The following is a 24,513-nucleotide window of genomic DNA, read 5'->3' on the forward strand; positions in this document are numbered from 1 at the left end:
ATTAGATAGAGCGAGTTCCATCTGGTCTTGACATTAAGGATGAGTGAGTGTTGCGGAAGGCCTGAAACAGCAACAAAAAACAACATACATTTAATTACCGCACACTTGAATATTGAATTAAATTGTTAAATGTGTGAATTTCAAAATAATATTTTAATATTATTTTGGGGCGGCAGGTAGCCTAGTGGTTAGAGCGTTGGACTAGTAACCGAAAGGTTGCCAGATCGAATCCCCAAACTGACAAGGTAAATATCTGTCATTCTGCCCCTGAACAAGGCAGTTAACCCACTCTTCCTTGGCCGACATTGAAAATAAGAATTTGTTCTCTACTGACTTGCCTAGTTCAATAAACGTAAAAAAATAAATAATAATATATATATATATATATACTGCTCAAAAAAATAAAGGGAACACTAAAATAACACATCCTAGATCTGAATGAAAGAAATAATCTTATTAAATACTTTTTTCTTTACATAGTTGAATGTGCTGACAACAAAATCACACAAAAATAATCAATGGAAATCCAATTTATCAACCCATAAAGGTCTGGATTTGGAGTCACACTCAAAATGAAAGTGGAAAACCACACTACAGGCTGATCCAACTTTGATGTAATGTCCTTAAAACAAGTCAAAATGAGGCTCAGTAGTGTGTGTGGCCTCCGCGTGCCTGTATGACCTCCCTACAATGCCTGGGCATGGTCCTGATGAGGTGGCGGATGGTCTCCTGAGGGCTCTCCTCCCAGACCTGGACTAAAGCATCCGCCAACTCCTGGACAGTCTGTGGTGCAACGTGGCGTTGGTGGATGGAGCGAGACATGATGTGCTCAATTGGATTCAGGTCTGGGGAACGGGCGGGCCGGTCCATAGCATCAATGCCTTCCTCTTGCAGGAACTGCTGACACACTCCAGCCACATGAGGTCTAGCATTGTCTTGCATTAGGAGGAACCCAGGGCCAACCGCACCAGCATATGGTCTCACAAGGGGTCTGAGGATCTCATCTCGGTACCTAATGGCAGTCAGGCTACCTCTGGCGAGCACAGGCTGTGCGGCCCCCCAAAGAAATGCCACCCCACACCATGACTGACCCACCGCCAAACCGGTCATGCTGGAGGATGTTGCAGGCGCAGAACGTTCTCCACGGTGTATCCGGACTCTGTCACGTCTGTCACATGTGCTCAGTGTGAACCTGCTTTCATCTGTGAAGAGCACAGGGCGCCAGTGGCGAATTTGCCAATCTTGGTGTTCTCTGGCAAATGCCAAATGTCCTGCACGGTCTTGGGCTGTAAGCACAACCCCCACCTGTGGACGTCGGGCCCTCATACCACCCTCATGGAGTCTGTTTCTGACCGTTTGAGCAGACACATGCATATTTGTGGCCTGTTGGAGGTCATTTTGCAGGGCTCTGGCAGTGCTTCTCCTGCTCCTCCTTGCACAAAGGCGGAGGTAGCGGTCCTGCTGCTGGGTTGTTGCCCTCCTACGGCCTCCTCCAGGTCTCCTGATGTACTGGCCTGTGTCCTGGTAGCGCCTCCATGCTCTGGACACTACGCTGACAGACACAGCAAACCTTCTTGCCACAGCTCGCATTGATGTGCCATCCTGGATCAGCTGCACTACCTGAGCCACTTGTGTGGGTTGTAGACTCCGTCTCATGCTACCACTAGAGTGAAAGCACCGCCAGCATTCAAAAGTGACCAAAACATCAGCCAGGAAGCATAGGAACTGAGAAGTGGTCTGTGGTCCCCACCTGCAGAACCACTCCTTTATTGGGGGTGTCTTGCTAATTGCCTATAATTTCCACCTGTTGTCTATTCCATTTGCACAACAGCATGTGAAATTTATTGTCAATCAGTGTTGCTTCCTAAGTGGACAGTTTGATTTCACAGAAGTGTGATTGACTTGGAGTTACATTGTGTTGTTTAAGTGTTCCCTTAATTTTTTTGAGCAGTGTACATTGAATTGGCTTCTTACCAAGGAGCTACTGCTTTTCCTTCTGGCATGTTTTGGACATCGAGTATCTCTTGAACTACACAACCACTGCTCTGATTTCTGTGCTGCCACATTCAATGTGTGCGCAAAGCATCCTATTTTTAGGATGTGTAGCCTCTTGATGGCAACATTCATATTAACAGCATTATCAGTCACAGCTACAATCTTGCTCGGCTCTGTCTCAAACTCTTCCAGAATGTGAGATCTCCTCTGCCTCTACTTAGCCAGTTTCTGATTTGTACACTGCCCTGGTGTAGAGGACCTTCTGTTTTACACTGCCCTGGTGTAGAGGACCTTCTGTTTTACACTGCCCTGGTGTGAAGGACCTTCTGTTTTACACTGCCCTGGTGTAGAGGATCTTCTGTTTTACACTGCCCTGGTGTGGAGGACCTTCTGTTTTACACTGCCCTGGTGTAGAGGACCTTCTGTTTTACACTGCCCTGGTGTGGAGGACCTTCTGTTTTACACTGCCCTGGTGTGGAGGACCTTCTGTTTTACACTGCCCTGGTGTGGAGGACCTTCTGTTTTACACTGCCCTGGTGTAGAGGACCTTCTGTTTTACACTGCCCTGGTGTGGAGGACCTTCTGTTTTACACTGCCCTGGTGTAGAGGACCTTCTGTTTTACACTGCCCTGGTGTAGAGGACCTTCTGTTTTACACTGCCCTGGTGTGGAGGACCTTCTGTTTTACACTGCCCTGGTGTGGAGGACCTTCTGTTTTACACTGCCCTGGTGTGGAGGACCTTCTGTTTTACACTGCCCTGGTGTGGAGGACCTTCTGTTTTACACTGCCCTGGTGTGGAGGACCTTCTGTTTTACACTGCCCTGGTGTAGAGGACCTTCTGGTTTACACTGCCCTGGTGTGGAGGACCTTCTGGTTTACACTGCCCTGGTGTAGAGGACCTTCTGTTTTACACTGCCCTGGTGTAGAGGACCTTCTGTTTTACACTGCCCTGGTGTAGAGGACCTTCTGTTTTACACTGCCCTGGTGTAGAGGACCTTCTGTTTTACACTGCCCTGGTGTGGAGGACCTTCTGTTTTACACTGCCCTGGTGTAGAGGACCTTCTGTTTTACACTGCCCTGGTGTAGAGGACCTTCTGTTTTACACTGCCCTGGTGTAGAGGACCTTCTGTTTTACACTGCCCTGGTGTGGAGGACCTTCTGTTTTACACTGCCCTGGTGTGGAGGACCTTCTGTTTTACACTGCCCTGGTGTAGAGGACCTTCTGTTTTACACTGCCCTGGTGTAGAGGACCTTCTGTTTTACACTGCCCTGGTGTAGAGGACCTTCTGTTTTACACTATCCTGGTGTGGAGGACCTTCTGTTTTACACTGCCCTGGCTTGTGTAGTGCACTGTAACAGTGAGATAGTGGTCCTGACAGAGGCTGGTCCCACCCATCTGATGTGATGGCCAGCTTTGCCACGTCCTTTAGCTCAGTGATCACATTGGCCTTTTCTACACCACACCAGGTAGGAATGAATGTGTCACTAAGGTAACTCCTGGAGGGAGGGTATATTTGGGGTTGAGGGACCAGGACATGTGTTGAATTATCCTTATTGTGTTGTTGTGTATTTTATTGTGGAGTGATGGGACTAACATACAACCCTTTTATACTACTATATCCTAAACATTAATACAACTCAATATATACTGACAGACTGTTACCTAAAGCCCTTGGACTCCACTGTTGCAAAGGGGTGTAGGCCTTTCACTATGAACTTGGTCACGGCTAGTTGGCACTCATTCACCCTCTCCTCAGTCATCCTCCCACTAGCTGCCAGCGTGAAGGGGCTTTGGGCTTGTCTTTGGCTTGGACCAGCTGTATTAGAGGGAGGAGTGGGTTGGTTCATTGTAGCTGCAACTTTAACAAAAAAGTTGCAAAATCTTTAAATGGGTGATAAAACAATCAGCTGGCTAATGGTTCCTTTTGATCAGGAACCCATGTTCTCATAATCTAGTTAACTCAGTGTGTGGGATCTAGACTGCTAGCATACATACCTAACATAGATCAGACAACGAGAGATGAGCTAGCCAGTCAAAGTGTTTCTCTGCCTGTACATGATGCACTTTCCATAGATGTTTGGACAGATTGCTCGTGTTTCCGCCCTTACAAGCAAAATGTCTTGTTGTACTTGTGGCAACGAGCATTGTCAGCATCGACTCTGGTGATATGTAACCACACTTCTGAACGTTTAGCTCTCTCTGCCATCGTCACTAATTAAGAGCAGGGTGCTGTGTGTACTGTAGAGTGTGGGAGACACAGGCTCCGAGAGAGAGCGATCTCTCTTCTGGATTGGGAATAGTGAAAATGCATCATAGACGTATGTCTTACTCTCATTGCAAGTTAGAAACGGTTGGTGAGATAAAATATACAAGATAACGTTTATGTGGCAATAATTCATAGGAAATGTATTTTCTAAATTTCTCCAGTACCGAAAGCAGAACCCATAACGTCAGAGTTTATCAATACTACAGTCTTTCATAATTTAGCCCCGGGGCCCGTTTAATACCGGGTTTCAGTACCCATCCCTAGTCCAGGGACTCTGTGGGGTCTGTTTGCTTTTGTGTACAGAGCCCTAGAACCAGCTGGCTGAGGGGACTATTCTCTAGGTTCATCTCTCTGTAGGTGAGGGCTCTGAGGGGACTATTCTCCAGGTTCATCTCTCTGTAGGTGAGGGCTCTGAGGGGACTATTCTCTAGGTTCATCTCTCTGTAGGTGAGGGCTCTGAGGGGACTATTCTCTAGGTTCATCTCTCTGTAGGTGAGGGCTCTGAGGGGACTATTCTCTAGGTTCATCTCTCTGTAGGTGAGGGCTCTGAGGGGACTATTCTCTAGGTTCATCTCTCTGTAGGTGAGGGCTCTGAGGGGACTATTCTCTAGGTTCATCTCTCTGTAGGTGAGGGCTCTGAGGGGACTATTCTCTAGGTTCATCTCTCTGTAGGTGAGGGCTCTGAGGGGACTATTCTCTAGGTTCATCTCTCTGTAGGTGAGGGCTCTGAGGGGACTATTCTCTAGGTTCATCTCTCTGTAGGTGAGGGCTCTGAGGGGACTATTCTCTAGGTTCATCTCTCTGTTGGTGAGGGCTCTGAGGGGACTATTCTCTAGGTTCATCTGTCTGTAGGTGAGGGCTCTGAGGGGACTATTCTCTAGGTTAATCTCTCTATAGGTGAGGGCTCTGAGGGGACTATTCTCTAGGTTCATCTCTCTGTAGGTGAGGGCTCTGAGGGGACTATTCTCTAGGTTCATCTCTCTGTAGCTGAGGGCTCAGAGGGGACTATTCTCTAGGTTCATCTCTCTGTAGGTGAGGGCTCTGAGGGGACTATTCTCTAGGTTCATCTCTCTGTAGCTGAGGGCTCTGAGGGGACTATTCTCTAGGTTCATCTCTCTGTAGGTGAGGGCTCTGAGGGGACTATTCTCTAGGTTCATCTCTCTGTAGGTGAGGGCTCTGAGGGGACTATTCTCTAGGTTCATCTCTCTGTAGGTGAGGGCTCTGAGGGGACTATTCTCTAGGTTCATCTCTCTATAGGTGAGGACTTTGTGGTGGAATGTGTGGGCATCGCTTCCTTTTAGGTGGTTGTAGAATTGAACAGCTCTTTTCTGGATTTTGATTACTAGACGATATAGTTCTACTTCTGCTCTGCATGCTTTGTTTGGGGTTTAGCTTTGTACATTAATTACAGTGCATTCCCCTTTTCCACATTTTGTTACATTACAGCTTTATTATAACATTTATTAAATGAACCATTTTCCCCAAATTCCAAAAAAGGTCCAGTAGCCAACACAACAAATACAAATTCTATCTAGACACTATTGTCTTAGAGCACACAAAGAATTACACCTACCTCCACCTACATCAATACCACAGGTAACTTCCACAAGGCTGTGAACAATCTAAGAGACAAGGCAAGGTCTTTCTATGCCATCAAAAGGATCTGTTCCAAATGTTTGTAAAACATCCATCAATCTAGGTCCACTTGAGCCTGGGTCTTTAAGGAATAACAGAACGTCATCAGCATACATGCATATCTTATGTTCACTGCTTCTTATTGTTATTCCCTCTAAGGTTGGGTCCTGTCTTATTGTTATTCCCTCTAAGGTTGGGTCCTGTCTTATTGTTATTCCCTCTAAGGTTGGGTCCTGTCTTATTGTTATTCCCTCTAAGGTTGGGTCCTGTCTTATTGTTATTCCCTCTAAGGTTGGGTCCTGTCTTATTGTTATTCCCTCTAAGGTTGGGTCCTGTCTTATTGTTATTCCCTCTAAGGTTGGGTCCTGTCTTATTGTTATTCCCTCTAAGGTTGGGTCCTGTCTTATTGTTATTCCCTCTAAGGTTGGGTCCTGTCTTATTGTTATTCCCTCTAAGGTTGGGTCCTGTCTTATTGTTATTCCCTCTAAGGTTGGGTCCTGTCTTATTGTTATTCCCTCTAAGGTTGGGTCCTGTCTTATTGTTATTCCCTCTAAGGTTGGGTCCTGTCTTATTGTTATTCCCTCTAAGGTTGGGTCCTGTCTTATTGTTATTCCCTCTAAGGTTGGGTCCTGTCTTATTGTTATTCCCTCTAAGGTTGGGTCCTGTCTTATTGTTATTCCCTCTAAGGTTGGGTCCTGTCTTATTGTTATTCCCTCTAAGGTTGGGTCCTGTCTTATTGTTATTCCCTCTAAGGTTGGGTCCTGTCTTATTGTTATTCCCTCTAAGGTTGGGTCCTGTCTTATTGTTATTCCCTCTAAGGTTGGGTCCTGTCTTATTGTTATTCCCTCTAAGGTTGGGTCCTGTCTTATTGTTATTCCCTCTAAGGTTGGGTCCTGTCTTATTGTTATTCCCTCTAAGGTTGGGTCCTGTCTTATTGTTATTCCCTCTAAGGTTGGGTCCTGTCTTATTGTTATTCCCTCTAAGGTTGGGTCCTGTCTTATTGTTATTCCCTCTAAGGTTGGGTCCTGTCTTATTGTTATTCCCTCTAAGGTTGGGTCCTGTCTTATTGTTATTCCCTCTAAGGTTGGGTCCTGTCTTATTGTTATTCCCTCTAAGGTTGGGTCCTGTCTTATTGTTATTCCCTCTAAGGTTGGGTCCTGTCTTATTGCCTGTGCTAATGATAGTTAGTCTATCATTTTGCTCTGTCCCAATTTGAGGGGAGATCAAGTGAGTTAAAAAAATGCTCTATTGTCTGTGCATCTGCCTTCTCTGGTTCCTTGTACAGATGTGTAATATGATTCAAATGCATTCTGTATTTCATCTAATTTGCATGTGATCTTTGTTTTGGGGTCTTTTATTTTGAAAACGGTATTCTGTGCTTGTTGTTTCCTGAGTCTCCATGCTAGTAATTTGGTTGCCTTTGAGCCTGCTCCATAATATCGTTGTTTCAGGAACCTGAGCTTTTTCTCTACTTCTCTATAAATCTGGTCAATTTCCTGTTTTACCTTTTGAATCTCTCGTAATAGAAGAGGATCTTTGTATTGACTATGACATCGTTCTACGTTTCTTAGTGTTTCCTGTAATGTCAGCCGTTTCTGTGCTTTAATCTTTTTCTTGAGAGATGATGTGGCTATGATCTTTCCTCTAATAACCGCCTTATCTGCATCCCACAATGTAGCAGGAGATACTTCCTCGTTATTATTCTCCAGATAGATGTTCAATTCTGTCTTTATTCATTCCTTGAATGCTGGATCATTCAGCATGCTTGTATTAAGTCTCCATAGAGTATTTCTTGGTTTGCTATCAAGGTGTAGAGTAAGGTAAACTCCATTATGATCTGATAAGTCGCTCTGTCCATCCTACAATCCTTAAGCCTGTGTCTATCTGCACTGTACATGAAAAAATAGTCTAACCTGGAGTGTTCAGTGTGGCGGGCTGAGTAAAAAGTATATTCCTTATCGGTCTTGTGGGTGTCACGCCATACATCAAGCACTCCTAGATCCTGCAATATCCTACTGATCTTTTTAGCAACTAGACTCATGTTCCTATTTTTATTTGTGCTGTCCAATTTTGAGTTTAAAATAGTGTTAAAATCCCCTCCACAGATAAGTGTCAGGTTTCTGTGGTAATTCAATCAAACACCTTCCTGTAGAAGACCATGTCACTCCCTGGGGGTGTGTATACATTAAATAATGTAACTTCCTTGTTATCCAGTTTACATTTAACAAGTATAAGTCTACCCTCCTTGTCTTTTATTTCTGACATAAACTCAAAATTAACTGAATTTGGGATCAAGATTGCAACTCCCCTTCTACCCATTTTGTAAGAAAACAAAGTATTCCTATATCCCATTTTCTTGAGTTTCTCGTGTTCAGGTGTGGATAAGTGAGTTTCCTGCCAGAATAGTATGTCAACTCTCTCCCGTTTCATCTTTGCTATTACCTTACTTCTCTTGATGGCACTCCCCAGTCCGTTTACATTCAGACTTATGACCTTAAATTCCTGATGATGCATCGATAGAAATAAAAAAACCTGTGCACCATATCTGCCTGCTTATCTTGAGCCTAAAAATGAACGAAAAATCAAGAACCATAATAAAGTAAAGTGGGAAAATACTTAGGTATTTGGACTCCCATGTCAGAGGACTGTCTCCTGCCTCTGGGGTTTGAGGGGATGAGCCTGTCCGCAGGAGGGGCCCCTCGCTCAGATATGAAAATGCGTGACGTAGTCACAAACTAGACCTGTTGGAAACGAAAATAATAAGGGCGCCTGTTTCGTCGCTTATACACATCGGTTAATTACAAGTGAAACTATATCGGTCATGCGTGCATATCCTGAATCCTCCCCTTGACATGTCCTTCTGTCACCCCGTTGTCAATGTGTCATTAATCCTTAGTTAATATATATGTTATTAACGTGACTCTACTTAGTGTGTTCATAAAGAACACATACGTTTGGCTGCTCATCTTGTTCAGCACTGGGGGGAAATAGGGGAGATATTTAACCTATTGTAATGTCAACCGTAACAACCCAACGTCTTAACAGCTCGCAGTAACTATTCATTCTGTTAAATCTGGTTCAGTGTCTTCCATCTTCCTGTTGGAAATGCCTGAGTCTCTCTCGGATGTGAACGTCCTCTCGCCGAGGTGGTTTCCCTCTTTCTCCATGGCTCTGCTTGTCGATAACGATCCATGGGAGAGCCTGCTCGAGTCTTTCTGCCGGTGATGTCGCCTTTCTCCTGGCGGTATACTCCACTGGGATGCCTCTCGACTTCAGATCCTCAGCCGCCTCGTCTGCTTGCTCGTATGTAACCGGGCCATTTTCCAGAAATACCCGCATTTTTGCCGGGAATGGTGTTTGGAAGCGTATACCCTTCTCTTTAAGTGCTTTCTTAATGGGGGTGTATTCTTTACTTCTTTTCAGTATCTCTCCCGCGTAGTCATGATCAAAGAACACTCGTTGGCCTTGGAAGCTAACAGGCTTTTTCCAGGTTGCATGTAAGACTTTCTCTTTGACTGAGAATTTTAGGAACCGTACTACTATGGATCTTGGTGGGGCGCCGCTGGGGGGTTTTGGGGCCAGAGCTCAGTGTGCTCTCTCAATTCCAAGGTCAGTGTCGTCTTCAAGTATGTCTTTGAATAGAACCTCCACGAATTTGGGCATAGAGTATTTTTCTGCGCTCTCTACTACGTTATAAAGTCTAATGTTGTTTCGACGTGAGAAACCTTCAAGTTCTGTCACTTTTGCCTGTAGTGCGTGTTGGTTTTTCAGTGACTGTTCAAGTATTTCCTTGACTGCGGAGTTCCATGTGTCCGTTTCCCCAATGCGCTGTTCTGCGTCCTCCATTCTTGTAGATATGCTGTGAAGTTCTAATTTGTTCTCTTCAAGTTTCTGGTTAATTTCTTTCTTGAACTCATTTAGTTCCTTTCTTAGATCTTCTCGAAGTTCCCCTCATAAGCCTGTGTGCGCCTCGCGCAATTCCTACTTTATCACCTCACGAAATGAGGGTTCTTTTGCTGCTGCCATCTTATTTGCGCTAGCATTAGCCATCTCAGGTTCATCGATGATTATATCTTCTGCTGTCTTGTTACGGGCTGTTGTTGTAGCTCCGCGACCTATGTAGCTCCTATGTTTCCATTTTGCTTAAGTTATTACAATGCGCTGAGTAAATACTTGAATTTAGGGGGGGAAATACCCAACCGATGTGCAGTACGAAAAACTAGGCAGACATTTCTTAAGTTGCGTCACCGGAAGCTCTTGGTTCTTTGTTATATGGCCGAAAAAGTTGGAGAAATGTTTTTTCCATCTCTCTACCTCTCGCTATCCTTCTACCCCTCTCTTCCCCTTACCCCTCTCTACTTCTCTCTACCTCTCTCTCTACCCCTCTCTACCTCTACCTCTCTCTACCCCTCTCTCTGTCTCTCTCTACCCCCCCTCTCTCCTCTCTCTCTCTCTCTCTCTCTCTCTCTCTCTCTCTCTCTCTCTCTGTCTCTGTCTCTGTCTCTGTCTCTCTCTGTCTCTCTCTCTCTGTCTCTGTCTCTCTCTCTGTCTCTCTCTCTGTCTCTCTCTACCTCTCTCTACCCCTCTCTCTCTACCCCTCTCTCTCTGTCTCTCTCTACCCTTCTCTACCTCTCTCTAGCCCTCTTTACCCCTCTGTACTTCTCGCGTGCACACACTACTTCACACACAGTATATTTGGGGATGGTGACAGTGGCAAGTCTCTCTACCTCTCTTGCTCTCTCTCGCTCTCTCTACCGCTCTCTCTCTACCGCTCTCTCTCTACCGCTCTCTCTCTACTGCTCTCTCACTACCTCTCTCTCTCGCTACCTCTCGCTACCTCTCGCTACCTCTCGCTACCTCTCTCTCTCTTTCTCTACCTCTCTACCTCTCTACTCTACCTCTCTACCTCTCTACTCTAACTCTCTACCTCTCTACTCTACCTCTCTACCTCTCTACTCTAACTCTCTACCTCTCTACTCTACCTCTCTACCTCTCTACTCTAACTCTCTACCTCTCTACCTCTCTACTCTACCTCTCTCTCTCTCTCTGACTGATGTAGCCAGTGGGCTAGCCATGTGTTTCTATGTTGTGTAGCCTGTAGTTCCTGTAGTCAGCCAGCCTCAGCCTGCTGTACTTTTCTCTGCCTGAACTGGCTAAGCCTGTATAATAGTGAGACAGAGACTACGTCCCAAAGGACACCCTATTTCCTACATAGTGCCATACAGCTCTGATCAAAAGTAGGACACTATATATGTGATATGGTGCCATTTGGGATGCATTCAGATAAAGAGCTGCTCTTCCTCAGTGTGCAGTGACCTGATTTTCCCTTTTCCCTCCTTGGAGAAAGATGTCTCCCTCCACTGACTTCTTCCATTCTTCCCCCCCCACCATGTCATCTTCCAGACAGCCCAGACCCCCACCATGTCATCTTCCAGACAGCCCAGACCCCCACCATGTCATCTTCCAGACAGCCCAGACCCCCACCATATCATCTTCCAGACAGCCCAGACCCCCACCATATCATCTTCCAGACAGCCCAGACCCCCACCATGTCATCTTCCAGACAGCCCAGACCCCCACCATGTCATCTTCCAGATAGCCCAGACCCCCACCATGTCATCTTCCAGACAGCCCAGACCCCCCACCATATCATCTTCCAGACAGCCCAGACCCCCACCATGTCATCTTCCAGACAGCCCAGACCCCCACCATGTCATCTTCCAGACAGCCCAGACCCCCACCATGTCATCTTCCAGACAGCCCAGACCCCCACCATGTCATCTTCCAGACAGCCCAGACCCCCACCATGTCATCTTCCAGACAGCCCAGACCCCCACCATGTCATCTTCCAGATAGCCCAGACCCCCACCATGTCATCTTCCAGATAGCCCAGACCCCCACCATGTCATCTTCCAGACAGCCCAGACCCCCACCATGTCATCTTCCAGACAGACAGTCTAGCCTGGTGGGGGCACAGGGCCTCCACTGAAACACACACAAACACACACACACACACACTACATACAGAGACAGAATTCAGCTCAGCCCCATCTATGATACGGTATCATGTCTCCCAATGACTGAAAAACTCTCTAGGACTCTAATGGTCTGTCTGTCTGTCTGTCTGTCTGTCTGTCTGTCTGTCTGTCTGTCTGTCTGTCTGTCTGTCTGTCTGTCTGTCTGTCTGTCTGTCTGTCTGTCTGTCTGTCTGTCTGTCTGTCTGTCTGTCTGTCTGTCTGTCTGTCTGTCTGTCTGTCTGTCTGTCTGTCTGTCTGTCTGTCTGTCTGTCTGTCTGTCTGTCTGTCTGTCTGTCTGTCTGTCTGTGTCTGTGTCTCTGTCTGTCTGAACTCCACAGGTCAGCAGGATACTGTACAGCTTCGCCACAGCCTTTAGGCGGTCTGCCAAGAAGACGCTCCTCTCGGGCTTGGCTCCACCCCTGACGCCAGACAGCGACGTCTTCACCTTCACCGTCAGTCTAGAGATCAAGGAGGATGATGGGAAAGGGACCTTTAGGTACGGTGCATCACAGCCATGGCATCTATCTTATCAATCTGTACACTAGGGTCATTGTCCTTAGTCTCTAGGTGTGGTATGGTACATTAGGGTTCTTCATGGACTGGATGGTACATTAGGGTTCATCATGGACTGGATGGTACATTAGGGTTCATCGTGGACTGGATGGTACATTAGGGTTCATCGTGGACTGGATGGTACATTAGGGTTCATCGTGGACTCGATGGTACATTAGGGTTCATCGTGGACTGGATGGTACATTAGGGTTCTTCATGGACTGTATGGTACATTAGGGTTCATCGTGGACTGGATGGTACATTAGGGTTCTTCATGGACTGGATGGTACATTAGGGTTCTTCATGGACTGGATGGTACATTAGGGTTCATCGTGGACTGGATGGTACATTAGGGTTCATCGTGGACTGGATGGTACATTAGGGTTCATCGTGGACTGGATGGTACATTAGGGTTCATCGTGGACTGGATGGTACATTAGGGTTCATCGTGGACTGGATGATAAATGTGGGTTTATGTTAGAACATCGATCTCATCAATCTGTACACTAGAGCTGTCATCATCTATTTGTCGCGTGTTTGGACGTTTATGTATGGTGCAGGAAGCAGGTAACCGAAAGGTCACTGGTTCGAATCCCTTAGGAAACAAGGTGGAAAAGTCCCAGCTCTGGCTGGGCCATTCAAGGACATTCAGAGACTTGTCCCGAAGCCACACCCTCATTGTCTTGGCTGTGTGTTTAGGGTCGTTTTCCTGTTGGAAGGTGAACCTTCGCCCCAGTCTGAGGTCCTGAGCGCTCTGGAGCAGGTTTTCATCAAGGATCTCTCTGTACTTTGCTACGTTCATCTTTCCCTCGATCCTGACTAGTCTCCCAGTCCCTGGTGCTGAAAAACATCCCACAGCATGATGCTGCTGCCACCACCATGCTTCACCGAAGGGATGGTGCCAGGTTTCCTCCAGATGTGACGTTTGGCATTAAGGCTAAAGAGTTCAATCTTGGTTTCATTAGACCAGAGAATCTTTTTTCTCATGGTCAGAGTCCTTTAGGAGCCTTTTGGCAAACTCTAAGCGGGCTGTCATGTGCCTTTTACTGAGGAGTGGCTTCCGTCTGGTCACTCTACCATAAAGGCCTGTTTGGTGGAGTGCTGCAGAGATGGTTGTCCTTCTGGAAGGTTCTCCCATCTCCACAGAGGAACTCTAGAGCTCTGTCAGAGTGACCATCGGGTTCTTGGTCACCTCCCTGACCAAGGCCCTTCTCCCCCGATTGCTCAGTTTGGCCGGGCGGCCAGCTCTAGGAAGAGTCTTGTTGGTTCCAAACTTCTTCCATTTAAGAATGATGGAGGCCACTGTGTTCTTGGGCACCTTCAATGCTGCAGAAATGTTTTGGTACCCTTCCCCAGATCTGTGTCTCGACACAATCCTGTCTCGGAGCTCTACGGACAATTCCTTCGACTTCATGGCTTGGTTTTTGCTCTGACATGCATATAGACAGGTGTGTGCCTTTCCAAATCATGTCCAATCAATTTCATTTCCCACAGATGGACTCCAACCAAGTTGTAGAAACATCTCAAGGATGATCAATGGAAACAGGATGCACCTGAGCTCAATTTCGAGGCATTGCTTTGTCATTATGGGGTATTGTGTGTAGATTGCTGCAGATTTTTTTGTTGTTGCCATGTTACAGTTAAAGCTGTAATGTAACAAAATGTGGAAAAAGTCAAGGGTTCTGAATACTTTCCGAAGGCACTGTACTTACTGTATATTACATTAGAACATTTTAGAACGTCACTGGCCTCATTCTCTCATCTATTTGTTGCTTATTTACAAGGTTCTTTCCCCCTCTCAAACCACACCAGTAACTGAATTATCTCTACTGAAATGTATGGCATTCAATCTCACTCCCTGAGAAAAATATGCCCCTTAAGTGAACAAGGAAATTACAAAAATAGAAGTGTGTTTTTTTTCTTTTGGAGTTCTTTCTTAGAAGTGTAGACATGCTTCCTCTAATTTATCACCCTGAGCAGCAGCCCGGCCGTCTCTGCTCTGATACCCTGGTTTCACAAAGAGGCTTATTCACCAGCGGAGCGACACTGGCCCAGGCCAACACACAGACACATTCTCCTAGGATAGGAATCCATCACTACTGGACCGGAGATCAGACAGCCTGGTTCTGCTCATCAGACAGCCTGGTTCTGCTCATCAGACTGCCTGGTTCTGCTTATCAGACTGCCTGGTTCTGCTCATCAGACAGGCAGAGACGATAGTCACTGACTGTCACAGGGTGACTCTGGACATGCCCGCGTGGAATGGAAAGGGAGTGCGGATGCTCTTCAGGCAGGCATAGGCCCTATTATTAGTCAGCTCTGGGCTGGGTTGTATTTATTTTTTGGATGAGAGCAGGATCTGGTCTCTAGAACTAATGGCTTCTCCTCCAAGGCTCTGTCTCATTTGCTTAAAAATGTGTCTTGTCCTCATCTCCTCCCTGTCATTGTCTACAGTGTCTTCCTGTCCTCCCCATTGCCTCATCATCTGCACTGATTGGTGGAGTTTGGAGGCTCATCAGTTCTCTCAGATCAGAGTGATGGAGGAGAGGACAGGGGCCGTATGTATCAAGTGTCTCAGATTAGGAATGCTTATCTAGGATTGTGACCTGATCCTGGATCAATACTCCTTCTCTTAAAACATACTGCCCCAGCTTTTTATGGCAATTAAGACATAGCCCTCTAACCCGTCCTTCTCCTCAGGGTCTGATGGGGGTTGTTTCCGATTCCCACCAAACAAGTCACTTCCCTTAGCTCACAAATAGCCAAATACTACACTGGTTGTTTTGAAAACATAAGAATCCCATCGCTTATTTTTAGACGGGCATATTTCCTCCTCATTAAGCCTTGGGTTGCTTGTTTGTGGAATGCTGAGATCTAAGAGCAGCGTTCACACGCTAGCTAGTAATACGCAAGTCATTACCATGCTACGCTCCAGGAATTCCACAACAGACACTACAACTGCAGTATTCAGCAAATATGCAAAGATTGTAAAAAATATTGCTGAGTGTGAAGAGCTGAAATTATCCTTTTTAAGGAACTTGGACTGTCTTACCGTTCAGTCTTCACCCTCTAATATGGTGTTTATTAGCAAAAGTATCGCTTTTGTTAAACGTGTATTTACAGAATTACTCTTAGACCGGGTGACACTGTTTTTATTCTGCAGAGTATCTTAGTGTATTTACGATCTCACATGCTCGTAGCTCCTGTGTGGTGTATCTAACAGCATGTTAGTTTGTGCTGTGGAAATTCTTAGTGATTTGTGTAATATATTTTGGGTGGAGGAGTCAGGCTTTGATCAGGTTGACTCATCTATTTCGGCAGACATTCAAAACATTACGATTCAAAACAGAATGAATGATCAGTGCTCGCGTCATCACGTTAGATCAATGAAATGCATAAACAAATGCAAAGTGGGATATTATCATCATGCGTATGGTATTGCGAATTTCATGTAGCTAAAGACTCTCAGGGCAATGAGGCAAGATCTCTCCCAATCCCAGCCAAAGCATTTTAGAGTAACTTCTCTTTATCTTTCTATTTTTCCAGCGCTGTGGCGAAAGACAAAGACAAGAACAGCTTCAAGCTGCGTCCGGGAATGGACAAGAAGGTCTTCATCTACGTACAGCAGACGTCCAATAACGAGCTGTCTATAGAGAGGTAACACACACACAACGCAGACATGACCCAGTCCTGCCACCTCGGAGACTTCTCAGTCTGGATGTCTCCCTGGTATTCATAACAGGCCGTAATTCAGTTCTAATTGATAAACAACCGCTGTTTAATGTCTGTCTGTTTCCGAGCTGAAGTGTCCCAGTTCAGCCATGAGAATTAGATGGATGTTTCTGTTCTGAGCCTGCTAATTCTCTATGGTTAATAACGTTGTTTTGAACCACCGTCGTCTCATTTCCATGGCTCTTTGTTATTTTACACTTCCTATACTGGGCCGGAATTGGAGAGCTCTGCTATCCTCTGTTATATGAAGGATATATAGCTAGCTAGCCTGATACTATGTGGGAGATGAATCAGCTGAGGCTTTCCACCTGGTTCCACTCTTATGAGGTGTGTGTGTGTGTGTGATCTGTGCTTCCGCTCTGTGCGTGTGCTCTTGTGTGTGTTCTGTGTGTGTGTGTGTTCTGTGTGTGTGTTCCAGGTGCTTTGGCCTACTGCTGAGCCCAGGGAAGAACGTGAAGAACAGTGACATGCACCTGCTAGACCTGGAGTCGATGGGGAAGTCCTCCGATGGGAAGTCCTACATCATCACAGGGAGCTGGAATCCCAGCACGCCCCAGTTCCAGGCTGTCAATGAGGAGACACCCAAAGGTACAGCAGGCATCATGCAGTGGTGTCCCTAGCTTGTTATGTAGAGCCAACTTAACATTGGTATTTGTCCTGTCTGTATATGTCCACCATTCTAAGTATAATGACCCCAGATATTTCATAGCCAACCGTGACCGTGGCTGGCTCTCTGGCTGATGTCATCTCGCTACATAGCTATGACCACAGCTACTGTACTGGTCATATCGAGGATATTTGTATTCCAGATAAGTTAATTTACAGGTCCACAACTTTTAAGATTTACATTGATGAGTGTTGGGTTCAAGGACCTGATCACAGATTATTACATTTGTTGTTTTATTTGATTTATTTTTTATTCCAAAATGTTTTTGTTGTACTTTTACCCTTTTTTCTCCCCAATTTCGTGGTATCAGATTGGTAGTTACAGTCTTGTCTCATTGCTGCAACTTCCGTACGGACTCGGGAGAGGCGAAGGTCGAGAGCCGTGTGTCCTCAGAAACACAACCCAGCCAAGCCGCACTGCTTCTTGACACAATGCCTGCTTAACCCGGAAGCCAGCCACACCAGTGTGTCGGAGGAAAAACCGTACATCTGGCGACTGTGTCAGCGTCCACTGCGCCCGGCCCGCCACAGGAGTTGCTAGAGTACGATGGTACAAGGACATCCCCAAACCCTCTCCTAACCCGGACGACGCTGGGCCAATTGTGCGCCGCCCCATGGGTCTCCCGTTCGCGGCCGGCTGCGACAGAGCCTGGACTCTAACCCAGAATCTCTAGTGGTACAGCTAGCACTGTGATGATGTGCCTTAGACCACCACAGATATAAGGGTTTCTTTAAGGGTTATATTAATGGCGATTATGGGTTATGTCAAACAGATACGTTTATCTACATGACGACGGCGGTGGACCTGGTGATCACTGAGGTGGAGGAGCCGGTTCGTTTCCTGCTGGAGACCAGGGTCAGAGTCTGCTCCCCCAACGAGAGGCTCTTCTGGCCATTCAGCAAACGCAGCTACACAGAGACTTTCTACCTGAAACTCAGACAGGTGAGAGCTTCTACCTGAAACTCGAGCTTCTACCTGAAACTCGAGCTTCTACCTGAAACTCAGACAGGTGAGACAGAGCTTCTAGCTAAAACTCAGACAGATGAGACAGAGCTTCTTGCTGAAACTTGAGACCGGTGAGACGGAGCTTCTAGCTGAAACTTGAGACAGGTGAGACGGAGCTTCTAGCTGAAACTCAGACAGGTGAGGGAGCTTCTAGCTGAAACTCAGACAGGTGAGACGGAGCTTCTAGCTGAAACTTGAGACAGGTGAGACAGAACTTCTAGCTGAAACTCAGATAGGTGAGAGAGATTCTAGCTGAAACTCGAGACAGGTGAGACAGCACTTCCAGCTGAAACTCAGACGGGTGAGAGCTTCTAGCTGAAACTCAGACCGATAAGACAGAGCTTCTAGCTGAAACTTGAGACAGGTGAGACAGAGCTTCTAGCTGATACTTGAGACGGGTGAGACAGAGATTCTAGCTGAAACTTGAGACAGAACTTCTAGCTAAAACTCAGACCGGTGAGAGGTTCTAGCTGGAACTCAGACCGGTGAGAGGTTCTAGCTGGAACTCAGACCGGTGAGAGGTTCTAGCTGGAACTCAGACCGGTGAGAGGTTCTAGCTGGAACTCAGACCGGTGAGAGGTTCTAGCTGGAACTCAGACCGGTGAGAGGTTCTAGCTGGAACTCAGACAGGTGAGACAGTTTTAATCACTTAATATCTGACATCATCCTCTATTTATAGACATTGTACCTCACTGAAACCACTACTCCTTTTTCCTGGCTTTTATTGTTGTGCTATTAATAATATATATTTTTATGACACTTAAACATTAGTGGCCGGTTTCCAATGGATAATCTACATCGAACATACCTTTTTAGTGTTCATTTATGTCAACCCAACATGAATTGTGAGAAGGCTCTTTTATATTTTCTTTGACAATGTAACTGCTAGTTAAAGTGGTCACCTATTGTCTTGATCTTGTATGTGACTCCATTTCCCTCCCCCTTCCCAGAGAGGGACAACAACACCATCCAATGCTTTTAGATCCATGACAGGAAGGGTGTATGTGACTCTTTGCCCATGAAACCGGTTACCTATTGTCTGGACCCTGTACATGCCTCCGTTCCCACCTTCCCAGATGGAGCGTAAGAGGAACAAGGACACCCTGTACGAGGTGCTGAGCCTGGAGAGTGAGTTAGAGAGGGAGAGGAAGAAGACCACAGCCAGCCCCAACATCCTGCAGTCTGCCTCCCAAGGATCCATGGTGCCATCGCCCCCCGAGGATGACGAGGAGGAAGGTGACTGACTGAGCTACCATACATGTAAAAATCATGTATCTTTTAGCAGAAAGTCCCATCGAGGCCAGAAGACCTAGTTCCCATTACATTGATATTTTAGTAATTTAGCAGACGCTGTTATCCAGTGGATTCAACAAAGGTTTTGGGCTCCCGAGTGGTGCAATGGTCTGAGGCACTGCATCTCATCACTGGTTCGAATCCAGGCTGTATCACATCCGGCCGTGATTGGGAGTCCCATAGGGCGGCGCACAATTGGCCCAGAGTCATCTGGGTTTGGCCGTGGTAGGCCGTCATTGTAAATATGAATTTGTTCTTAACTGACTTGCCTAGTTAAATAAAGGTGAAATAAAACAAATCATGATAGGGCACATAATGGGCTGGCTAGACAGGAGACAAATTGGGGGGGGAATAGACCTAGCTGTCATACATCAAGACTAGCAAAGTGCAAACTGTACAGGGAGTAGAATAAGGCACAACAGACAGAGACTACCTGCCAATCCCCAAACAGACAGGGAGAGACTACCTGCCAATCCCCAAACAGACAGGGAGAGACTACCAGCCAATCCCCAGACAGACAGGGAGAGACTACCAGCCAATCCCCAGACAGACAGGGAGAGACTACCAGCCAAATCGGAGTATGCAAGCAGAGTTGAGCAGTCAGAAATCCTGCTCATCACTCATGGAGCGATCTCTGCGGTTCACATTACATTGAATTTTTAAGACCTTACAGTGAAATGCTTACTTACAAGCCCTTAACCAACAGTGCAATTTTTAAGTATGAAAATCGGTATTAGGTAAACAATAGATAAGTAAAGAAATGTAAAAAAAAAAAAACTGTAAAAAATAACAGTAGTGAAGCTATATACAGGTGGTACCGGTACAGAGTCAATGTGCGGGTGCACCGGTTAGTCGGGCTATTTGAGACTGAGCACTCACACCTGAGCGGCTCCAGTGTTGAGGATCAGCGTGGCAGATGTGTTGTTACCTACCCTTACCACCTCGGGGTGGCCTGTCAGGAAGTCCAGGATCCAGTTGCAGAGGGAGGTGTTTAGTCCCAGGATCCTTAGCTTAGTGATGAGCTTTGAGGCCACTATGGTGTTGAACGCTGAGCTGTAGTCAATGAATAGCATTCTCAGGTAGGTGTTCCTTTTGTCCAGGTGGGAAAGGGCAGTGTGGAGTGCAATAGAGATTGCATCATCTGTGGATCTGTTTGAGCTGTATGCAAATTGGAGTGGGTCTAGGGTTTCAGGGATAATGGTGTTAATGTGAGACATGACCAGCCTTTCAAAATACTTAATAGCTACAGACGTGAGTGCTACGGGTCTGTGGTCATTTAAGCAGGTTACCTAGTATTCTTGGGCACAGGGACTATGGTGGTCTGCTTGAAACATGTTGGTATTACAGACTCAATCAGGTACAGGTTGAAAATGTCAGTGAAGACACCTGCCAGTTGGTCAGCACCTGCCCGGAGCACACGTCCTGGTAATCCGTCTGGCCCCGCAGCCTTGTGTATGCTGACCTGTTTAAAGGTCTTACTCACGTCGGCTACGGAGAATTCCGTTCTGCGTGATCACAGTCGTCCGGAACAGCCGATGCTCTCATGCATGCCTCAGTGTTGCTTGCCTTGAAGCGAGCATGGAAGTGATTAAGCTCATCTGGTAGGCTTGTGTCACTGGGCAGCTCGCGGCTGTGCTTCCCTTTGTAGTCTGTAATAGTTTGCAGGCCCTTCCACATACGATGAGCGTTGGAGCCGGTGTAGTATGATTCAATCTAAGTCCTGTATTGGTGCTTTGCCTGTTTGATGGTTCGTCTGAAGGCGTAGCGGGATTTCTTATAAGCGTCCGGGTTAGAGTCCCACTCCTTGAAAGCAGCAGCTCTAGCCTTTAGCTCAGTGTGGATGTTGCCTGTAATCCATGGTTTCTGGTTGGGGTATGTACGTACAGTCACTGTGGGGACGACGTCATCGATGCACTTATTGATGAAGCCAGTGACTGATGTGGTGTACTCCTCAATGCCATTGGAAGAATCCCGGAACATATTCTAGTCTGTGCTAACAAAACAGTCCTGTAGCTTAGCATCTGCGTCATCTGACCACTTCTTTACTGACCGAGTCACTGGTGCTTCCTGCTGAAAACCGCTCTAGGCTTCCAAGAAAAAAAAACTGCCGCTCTGAATTCCCTCGATTTATTAATATCATAATTTAACCAACACCCATCTATTTTTGTGACTACCTGGATCTACCATTTGGTTTTGAAGTATTGAAACCAAACCATATGATTTGAATATGAAGTATTTTAATAAACATGAGAAGGTGAATGTAAGAAGTGCTCATATTTTAAAATAGGCTACATGTCATATTAAACAGCATATAAACACACTAAATAGGTCAGGAGCCAGACAGGGAGACTAAGAAGAAACTGCAATTAATTATCTAGGCTATATTATTTCAATTATTTCAAGGCTATAGCCTACAAAGAAATACATTGTGAAACATTTGCGAGTGCGACACTAGGCTGGTAGGGACATAGAGCGCTCAGCAATTAAACAACATTTAGTTGTATTAAATCACTTATAATTAAATACAAATTAAATGAAAAATGCCTGATTAGGCTCAGTGTCTGTTTGGGGACAGACACTGAGTGCCTTTGCATTGTTTTTTAGAAACAAGTTTTGCCAGAGTCTGTGGCTTCAGGCTCCTGTGATGGTGCCTGGAGAGCAGGCCAGCAGCAGAGAATATCCTCTACACTGGCAGAGCCACTCCTCAAACAGACGGGGAGAGACTACCACCCAATCCCAAATCAACCAGGTCGTGTTCAGTAGCGCACATCATAGCAAAACGTTTTGAAATAGAAAATAGAAATCTGTATTTTGTTTTAAAGGTTCAGCTGTGTGGATTTTCTGCCTGTCTAATCCTCAGAACTCAACAAGTGCCTAGGGGGTAGGGGAAAAGTACATTACATAGGCTGGGGGAAGAGGCTAGGGATTGAATTGGGATAGAGCTACAGAGACAGGAGTGCAAGAAGGGTTATCATTTACTCCCCCTAGCACTGCTTCAGCAGAAAGTGGCTATTCTGAAGAAAGTTTCACTTGCAATAATTGTCATATGTGGTTGTTTTAGCTACTTTTAAATTGATATTTGCTCTGGATTACACCATATGCTAAATGACAAAAATATAAATGTTGGGTTGGATTATAAAGACGGGCAGGTGGGGAGGGTTGCTCAGACGATCACCTTCCTCCTCGTCATCGTCAAGGGGTAATGGCACCATAGAGCAATGGGAGGGTTTACTTGCAATTATTGTGATATGTGATTGCTTTACCTACTTTGTAACCTTTATTTAACCAGGTAGGCCAGTTGAGAACAAGTTCTCATTTACAACTGCGGCCTGGCCAAGATAAAGCAAAGCAGTGTGACAAAAACAACAACACAGAGTTACACATGGGATAAACAAACTTACAGTCAATAACACTAGAAAAAAGTTTGTGAGGGACATATAAGTCTCCAACTTCAGTGATTTTTGCAATTCGTTCCAGTCACTGGCAGCAGAGAACTGGAAGGAAAGGTGTCTAAAGCAGGTGTTGGCTTTGGGGATGACCAGTGAGATACACCTGCTGGAGCGCGTGCTACGGGTGGGTGTTGCTATGGTGACCAGTGAGCTGAGATATGGTGGAGCTTTACCTAGCAAAGACTTATAGATGACCTTGAGCCAGTGGGTTTGGCGACGAATATGTAGCGAGGGCCAGCCAACGAGAGCATACATGTCGCAGTGGTGGTAGTATATGGGGCTTTGGTGACAAAACGGATGGCACTGTGATAGACTGCATCCAATTTGCTGAGTAGAGTGTTGGAGGCTATTTTGTAAATGGCATCGCCGAAGCCAAGAATCGATAGGATAGTCAGTTTTACGAGGGTATGTTTGGCAGCATGAGTGAAGGAGGCTTTGTTGCGAAATAGGAAGCCTATTCTAGATTTAATTTTCTAGTGGAGATGCTTAATGAGTCTGGAAGGAGAGTTTACAGTCCACATATTCTAAGTCAGAACCGTCCAGAGTAGTGATGCTGGTCAGGCGGGCGGGTGCGGGAAGCGATCAGTTGAAGAGCATGCATTTAGTTTTACTAGCATTTAAGAGCAGTTGGAGGCCACGGAAGGAGTGTTGTATGGCATTGAAGCTCGTTTGGAGGTTTGTTAAGACAGTGTCCAAAGAAGGGCCAGATGTGTACAGAATGGTGTCGTCTGCGTAGAGGTGGACCATAGAATCACCCGCAGGAAGAGCGACATCATTGATGTATACAGAGAAAAGAGTCGGGCCGAGAATTGAACCCTGTGGCACTATTCTCTCTCTGCAAGACTGTTTTTGTGTTTATCTGTTTAGTAAGTCACTATACATACAGCATGTGTTTTTACTCTAACCCAGGCTCAGCTGTGTTGATATGACAACCCTTTGTCTCTGCATCCCAAATGGCACCCTATTCCCTACATAGTGCACTACGTTTGACCAGCAGCTGATGGTAGTAGGGTACCACTTGGGACTTACTCTGTTTTCGTCTCTGGAGCAGAGCATAAAGATACATTTATTTTGCAAGATGGACAATAAAGTTGTATTAAATTATATTTTGTCAGACAATGACGAGCCGTTGCTGAGTGGCTCAGGAGACGTGTCAAAAGAGTGTGCTGAGAAGACCCTGGAGACCTGGGGAGACCTGCTGTCCAAATGGTGAGTGACTGACATCTCTGTGGATGTCATACCTTGTCTTCATGCAAATCATAGCACCACCCACTGGGCATCAACTGGTTGAATCCATGTTTCCATGTCATTTCAACATAAAGATTTAAATGTGATGATGTCGAGTCAATGTGAATAACTGATTGGATTTGCAAAAAGTCATCAATGTAAAGGAATTTCGGGAATGTTTGTCTTTTCACCCAACTTTTAACCGAAATCTAATGACATGGTTGATTTTTTAAAATTTATTTCACGTTCAATTCCGGTAAGTTGACAACTCAATCAAATGTCAATCCAAAGTAGATGTTGACCTAACGTCTGTGTCTAGTGGGCAGTGTATTTAGCATGTCTCATCCTCATTTCGCTCCACATTCAAAGTGGTGTTAAAGAAAATAATGTACCATAAACTAACATAGAAGGAGATGATTTGAACTTTATTTCATTGACCTTGTGACCTGCTGTACCCGTCAGGTAAATAATAACCAATAATAATAATAACCAATAACCAATAATGACCAACAGGTAGCAGGCTCTTTCCCAGTGAATACATCTGGACTGAGAAAGTATCTACCAGAGCTGGTGTGTAGTTGGTGTGCCTTACTGTCACGGTAAGATGGCAGTGTAATGGATGGCAGTGTAATGGATGGCAGTGTAATGGATGGCACTGTAATGGATGGCAGTGT

At 45.8% G+C, this 24,513-nt stretch overlaps 1 protein-coding gene across 6 annotated transcripts in view; it reads left to right on the top strand.

Annotated features, from left to right (window-relative positions):
• LOC106568376 (rab GTPase-activating protein 1) overlaps window positions 1-24,513 on the top strand; it is a 289,542-nt gene that overhangs the window by 46,347 nt on the left and 218,682 nt on the right. For 4 of the 6 annotated variants that reach the window (XM_045692525.1, XM_045692527.1, XM_045692524.1 and 1 more), the window contains 6 exons: window positions 12,253-12,410; window positions 16,013-16,123; window positions 16,617-16,786; window positions 17,638-17,807; window positions 18,947-19,106; window positions 23,728-23,821. In XM_045692525.1, the coding sequence (XP_045548481.1) occupies window positions 12,253-12,410; window positions 16,013-16,123; window positions 16,617-16,786; window positions 17,638-17,807; window positions 18,947-19,106; window positions 23,728-23,821 (863 nt within the window). Of the gene's footprint in view, window positions 1-12,252; window positions 12,411-16,012; window positions 16,124-16,616; window positions 16,787-17,637; window positions 17,808-17,854; window positions 17,875-18,946; window positions 19,107-23,727; window positions 23,822-24,415; window positions 24,439-24,513 lie in introns of those variants that run through there. The other 2 variants (XM_045692528.1, XM_045692532.1) reach the window with 2 other exon arrangements.

This window comes from Salmo salar, chromosome ssa13 (genome assembly GCF_905237065.1).
Source record: "Salmo salar chromosome ssa13, Ssal_v3.1, whole genome shotgun sequence".
In the NCBI taxonomy this organism is placed as follows: domain Eukaryota; kingdom Metazoa; phylum Chordata; class Actinopteri; order Salmoniformes; family Salmonidae; genus Salmo; species Salmo salar.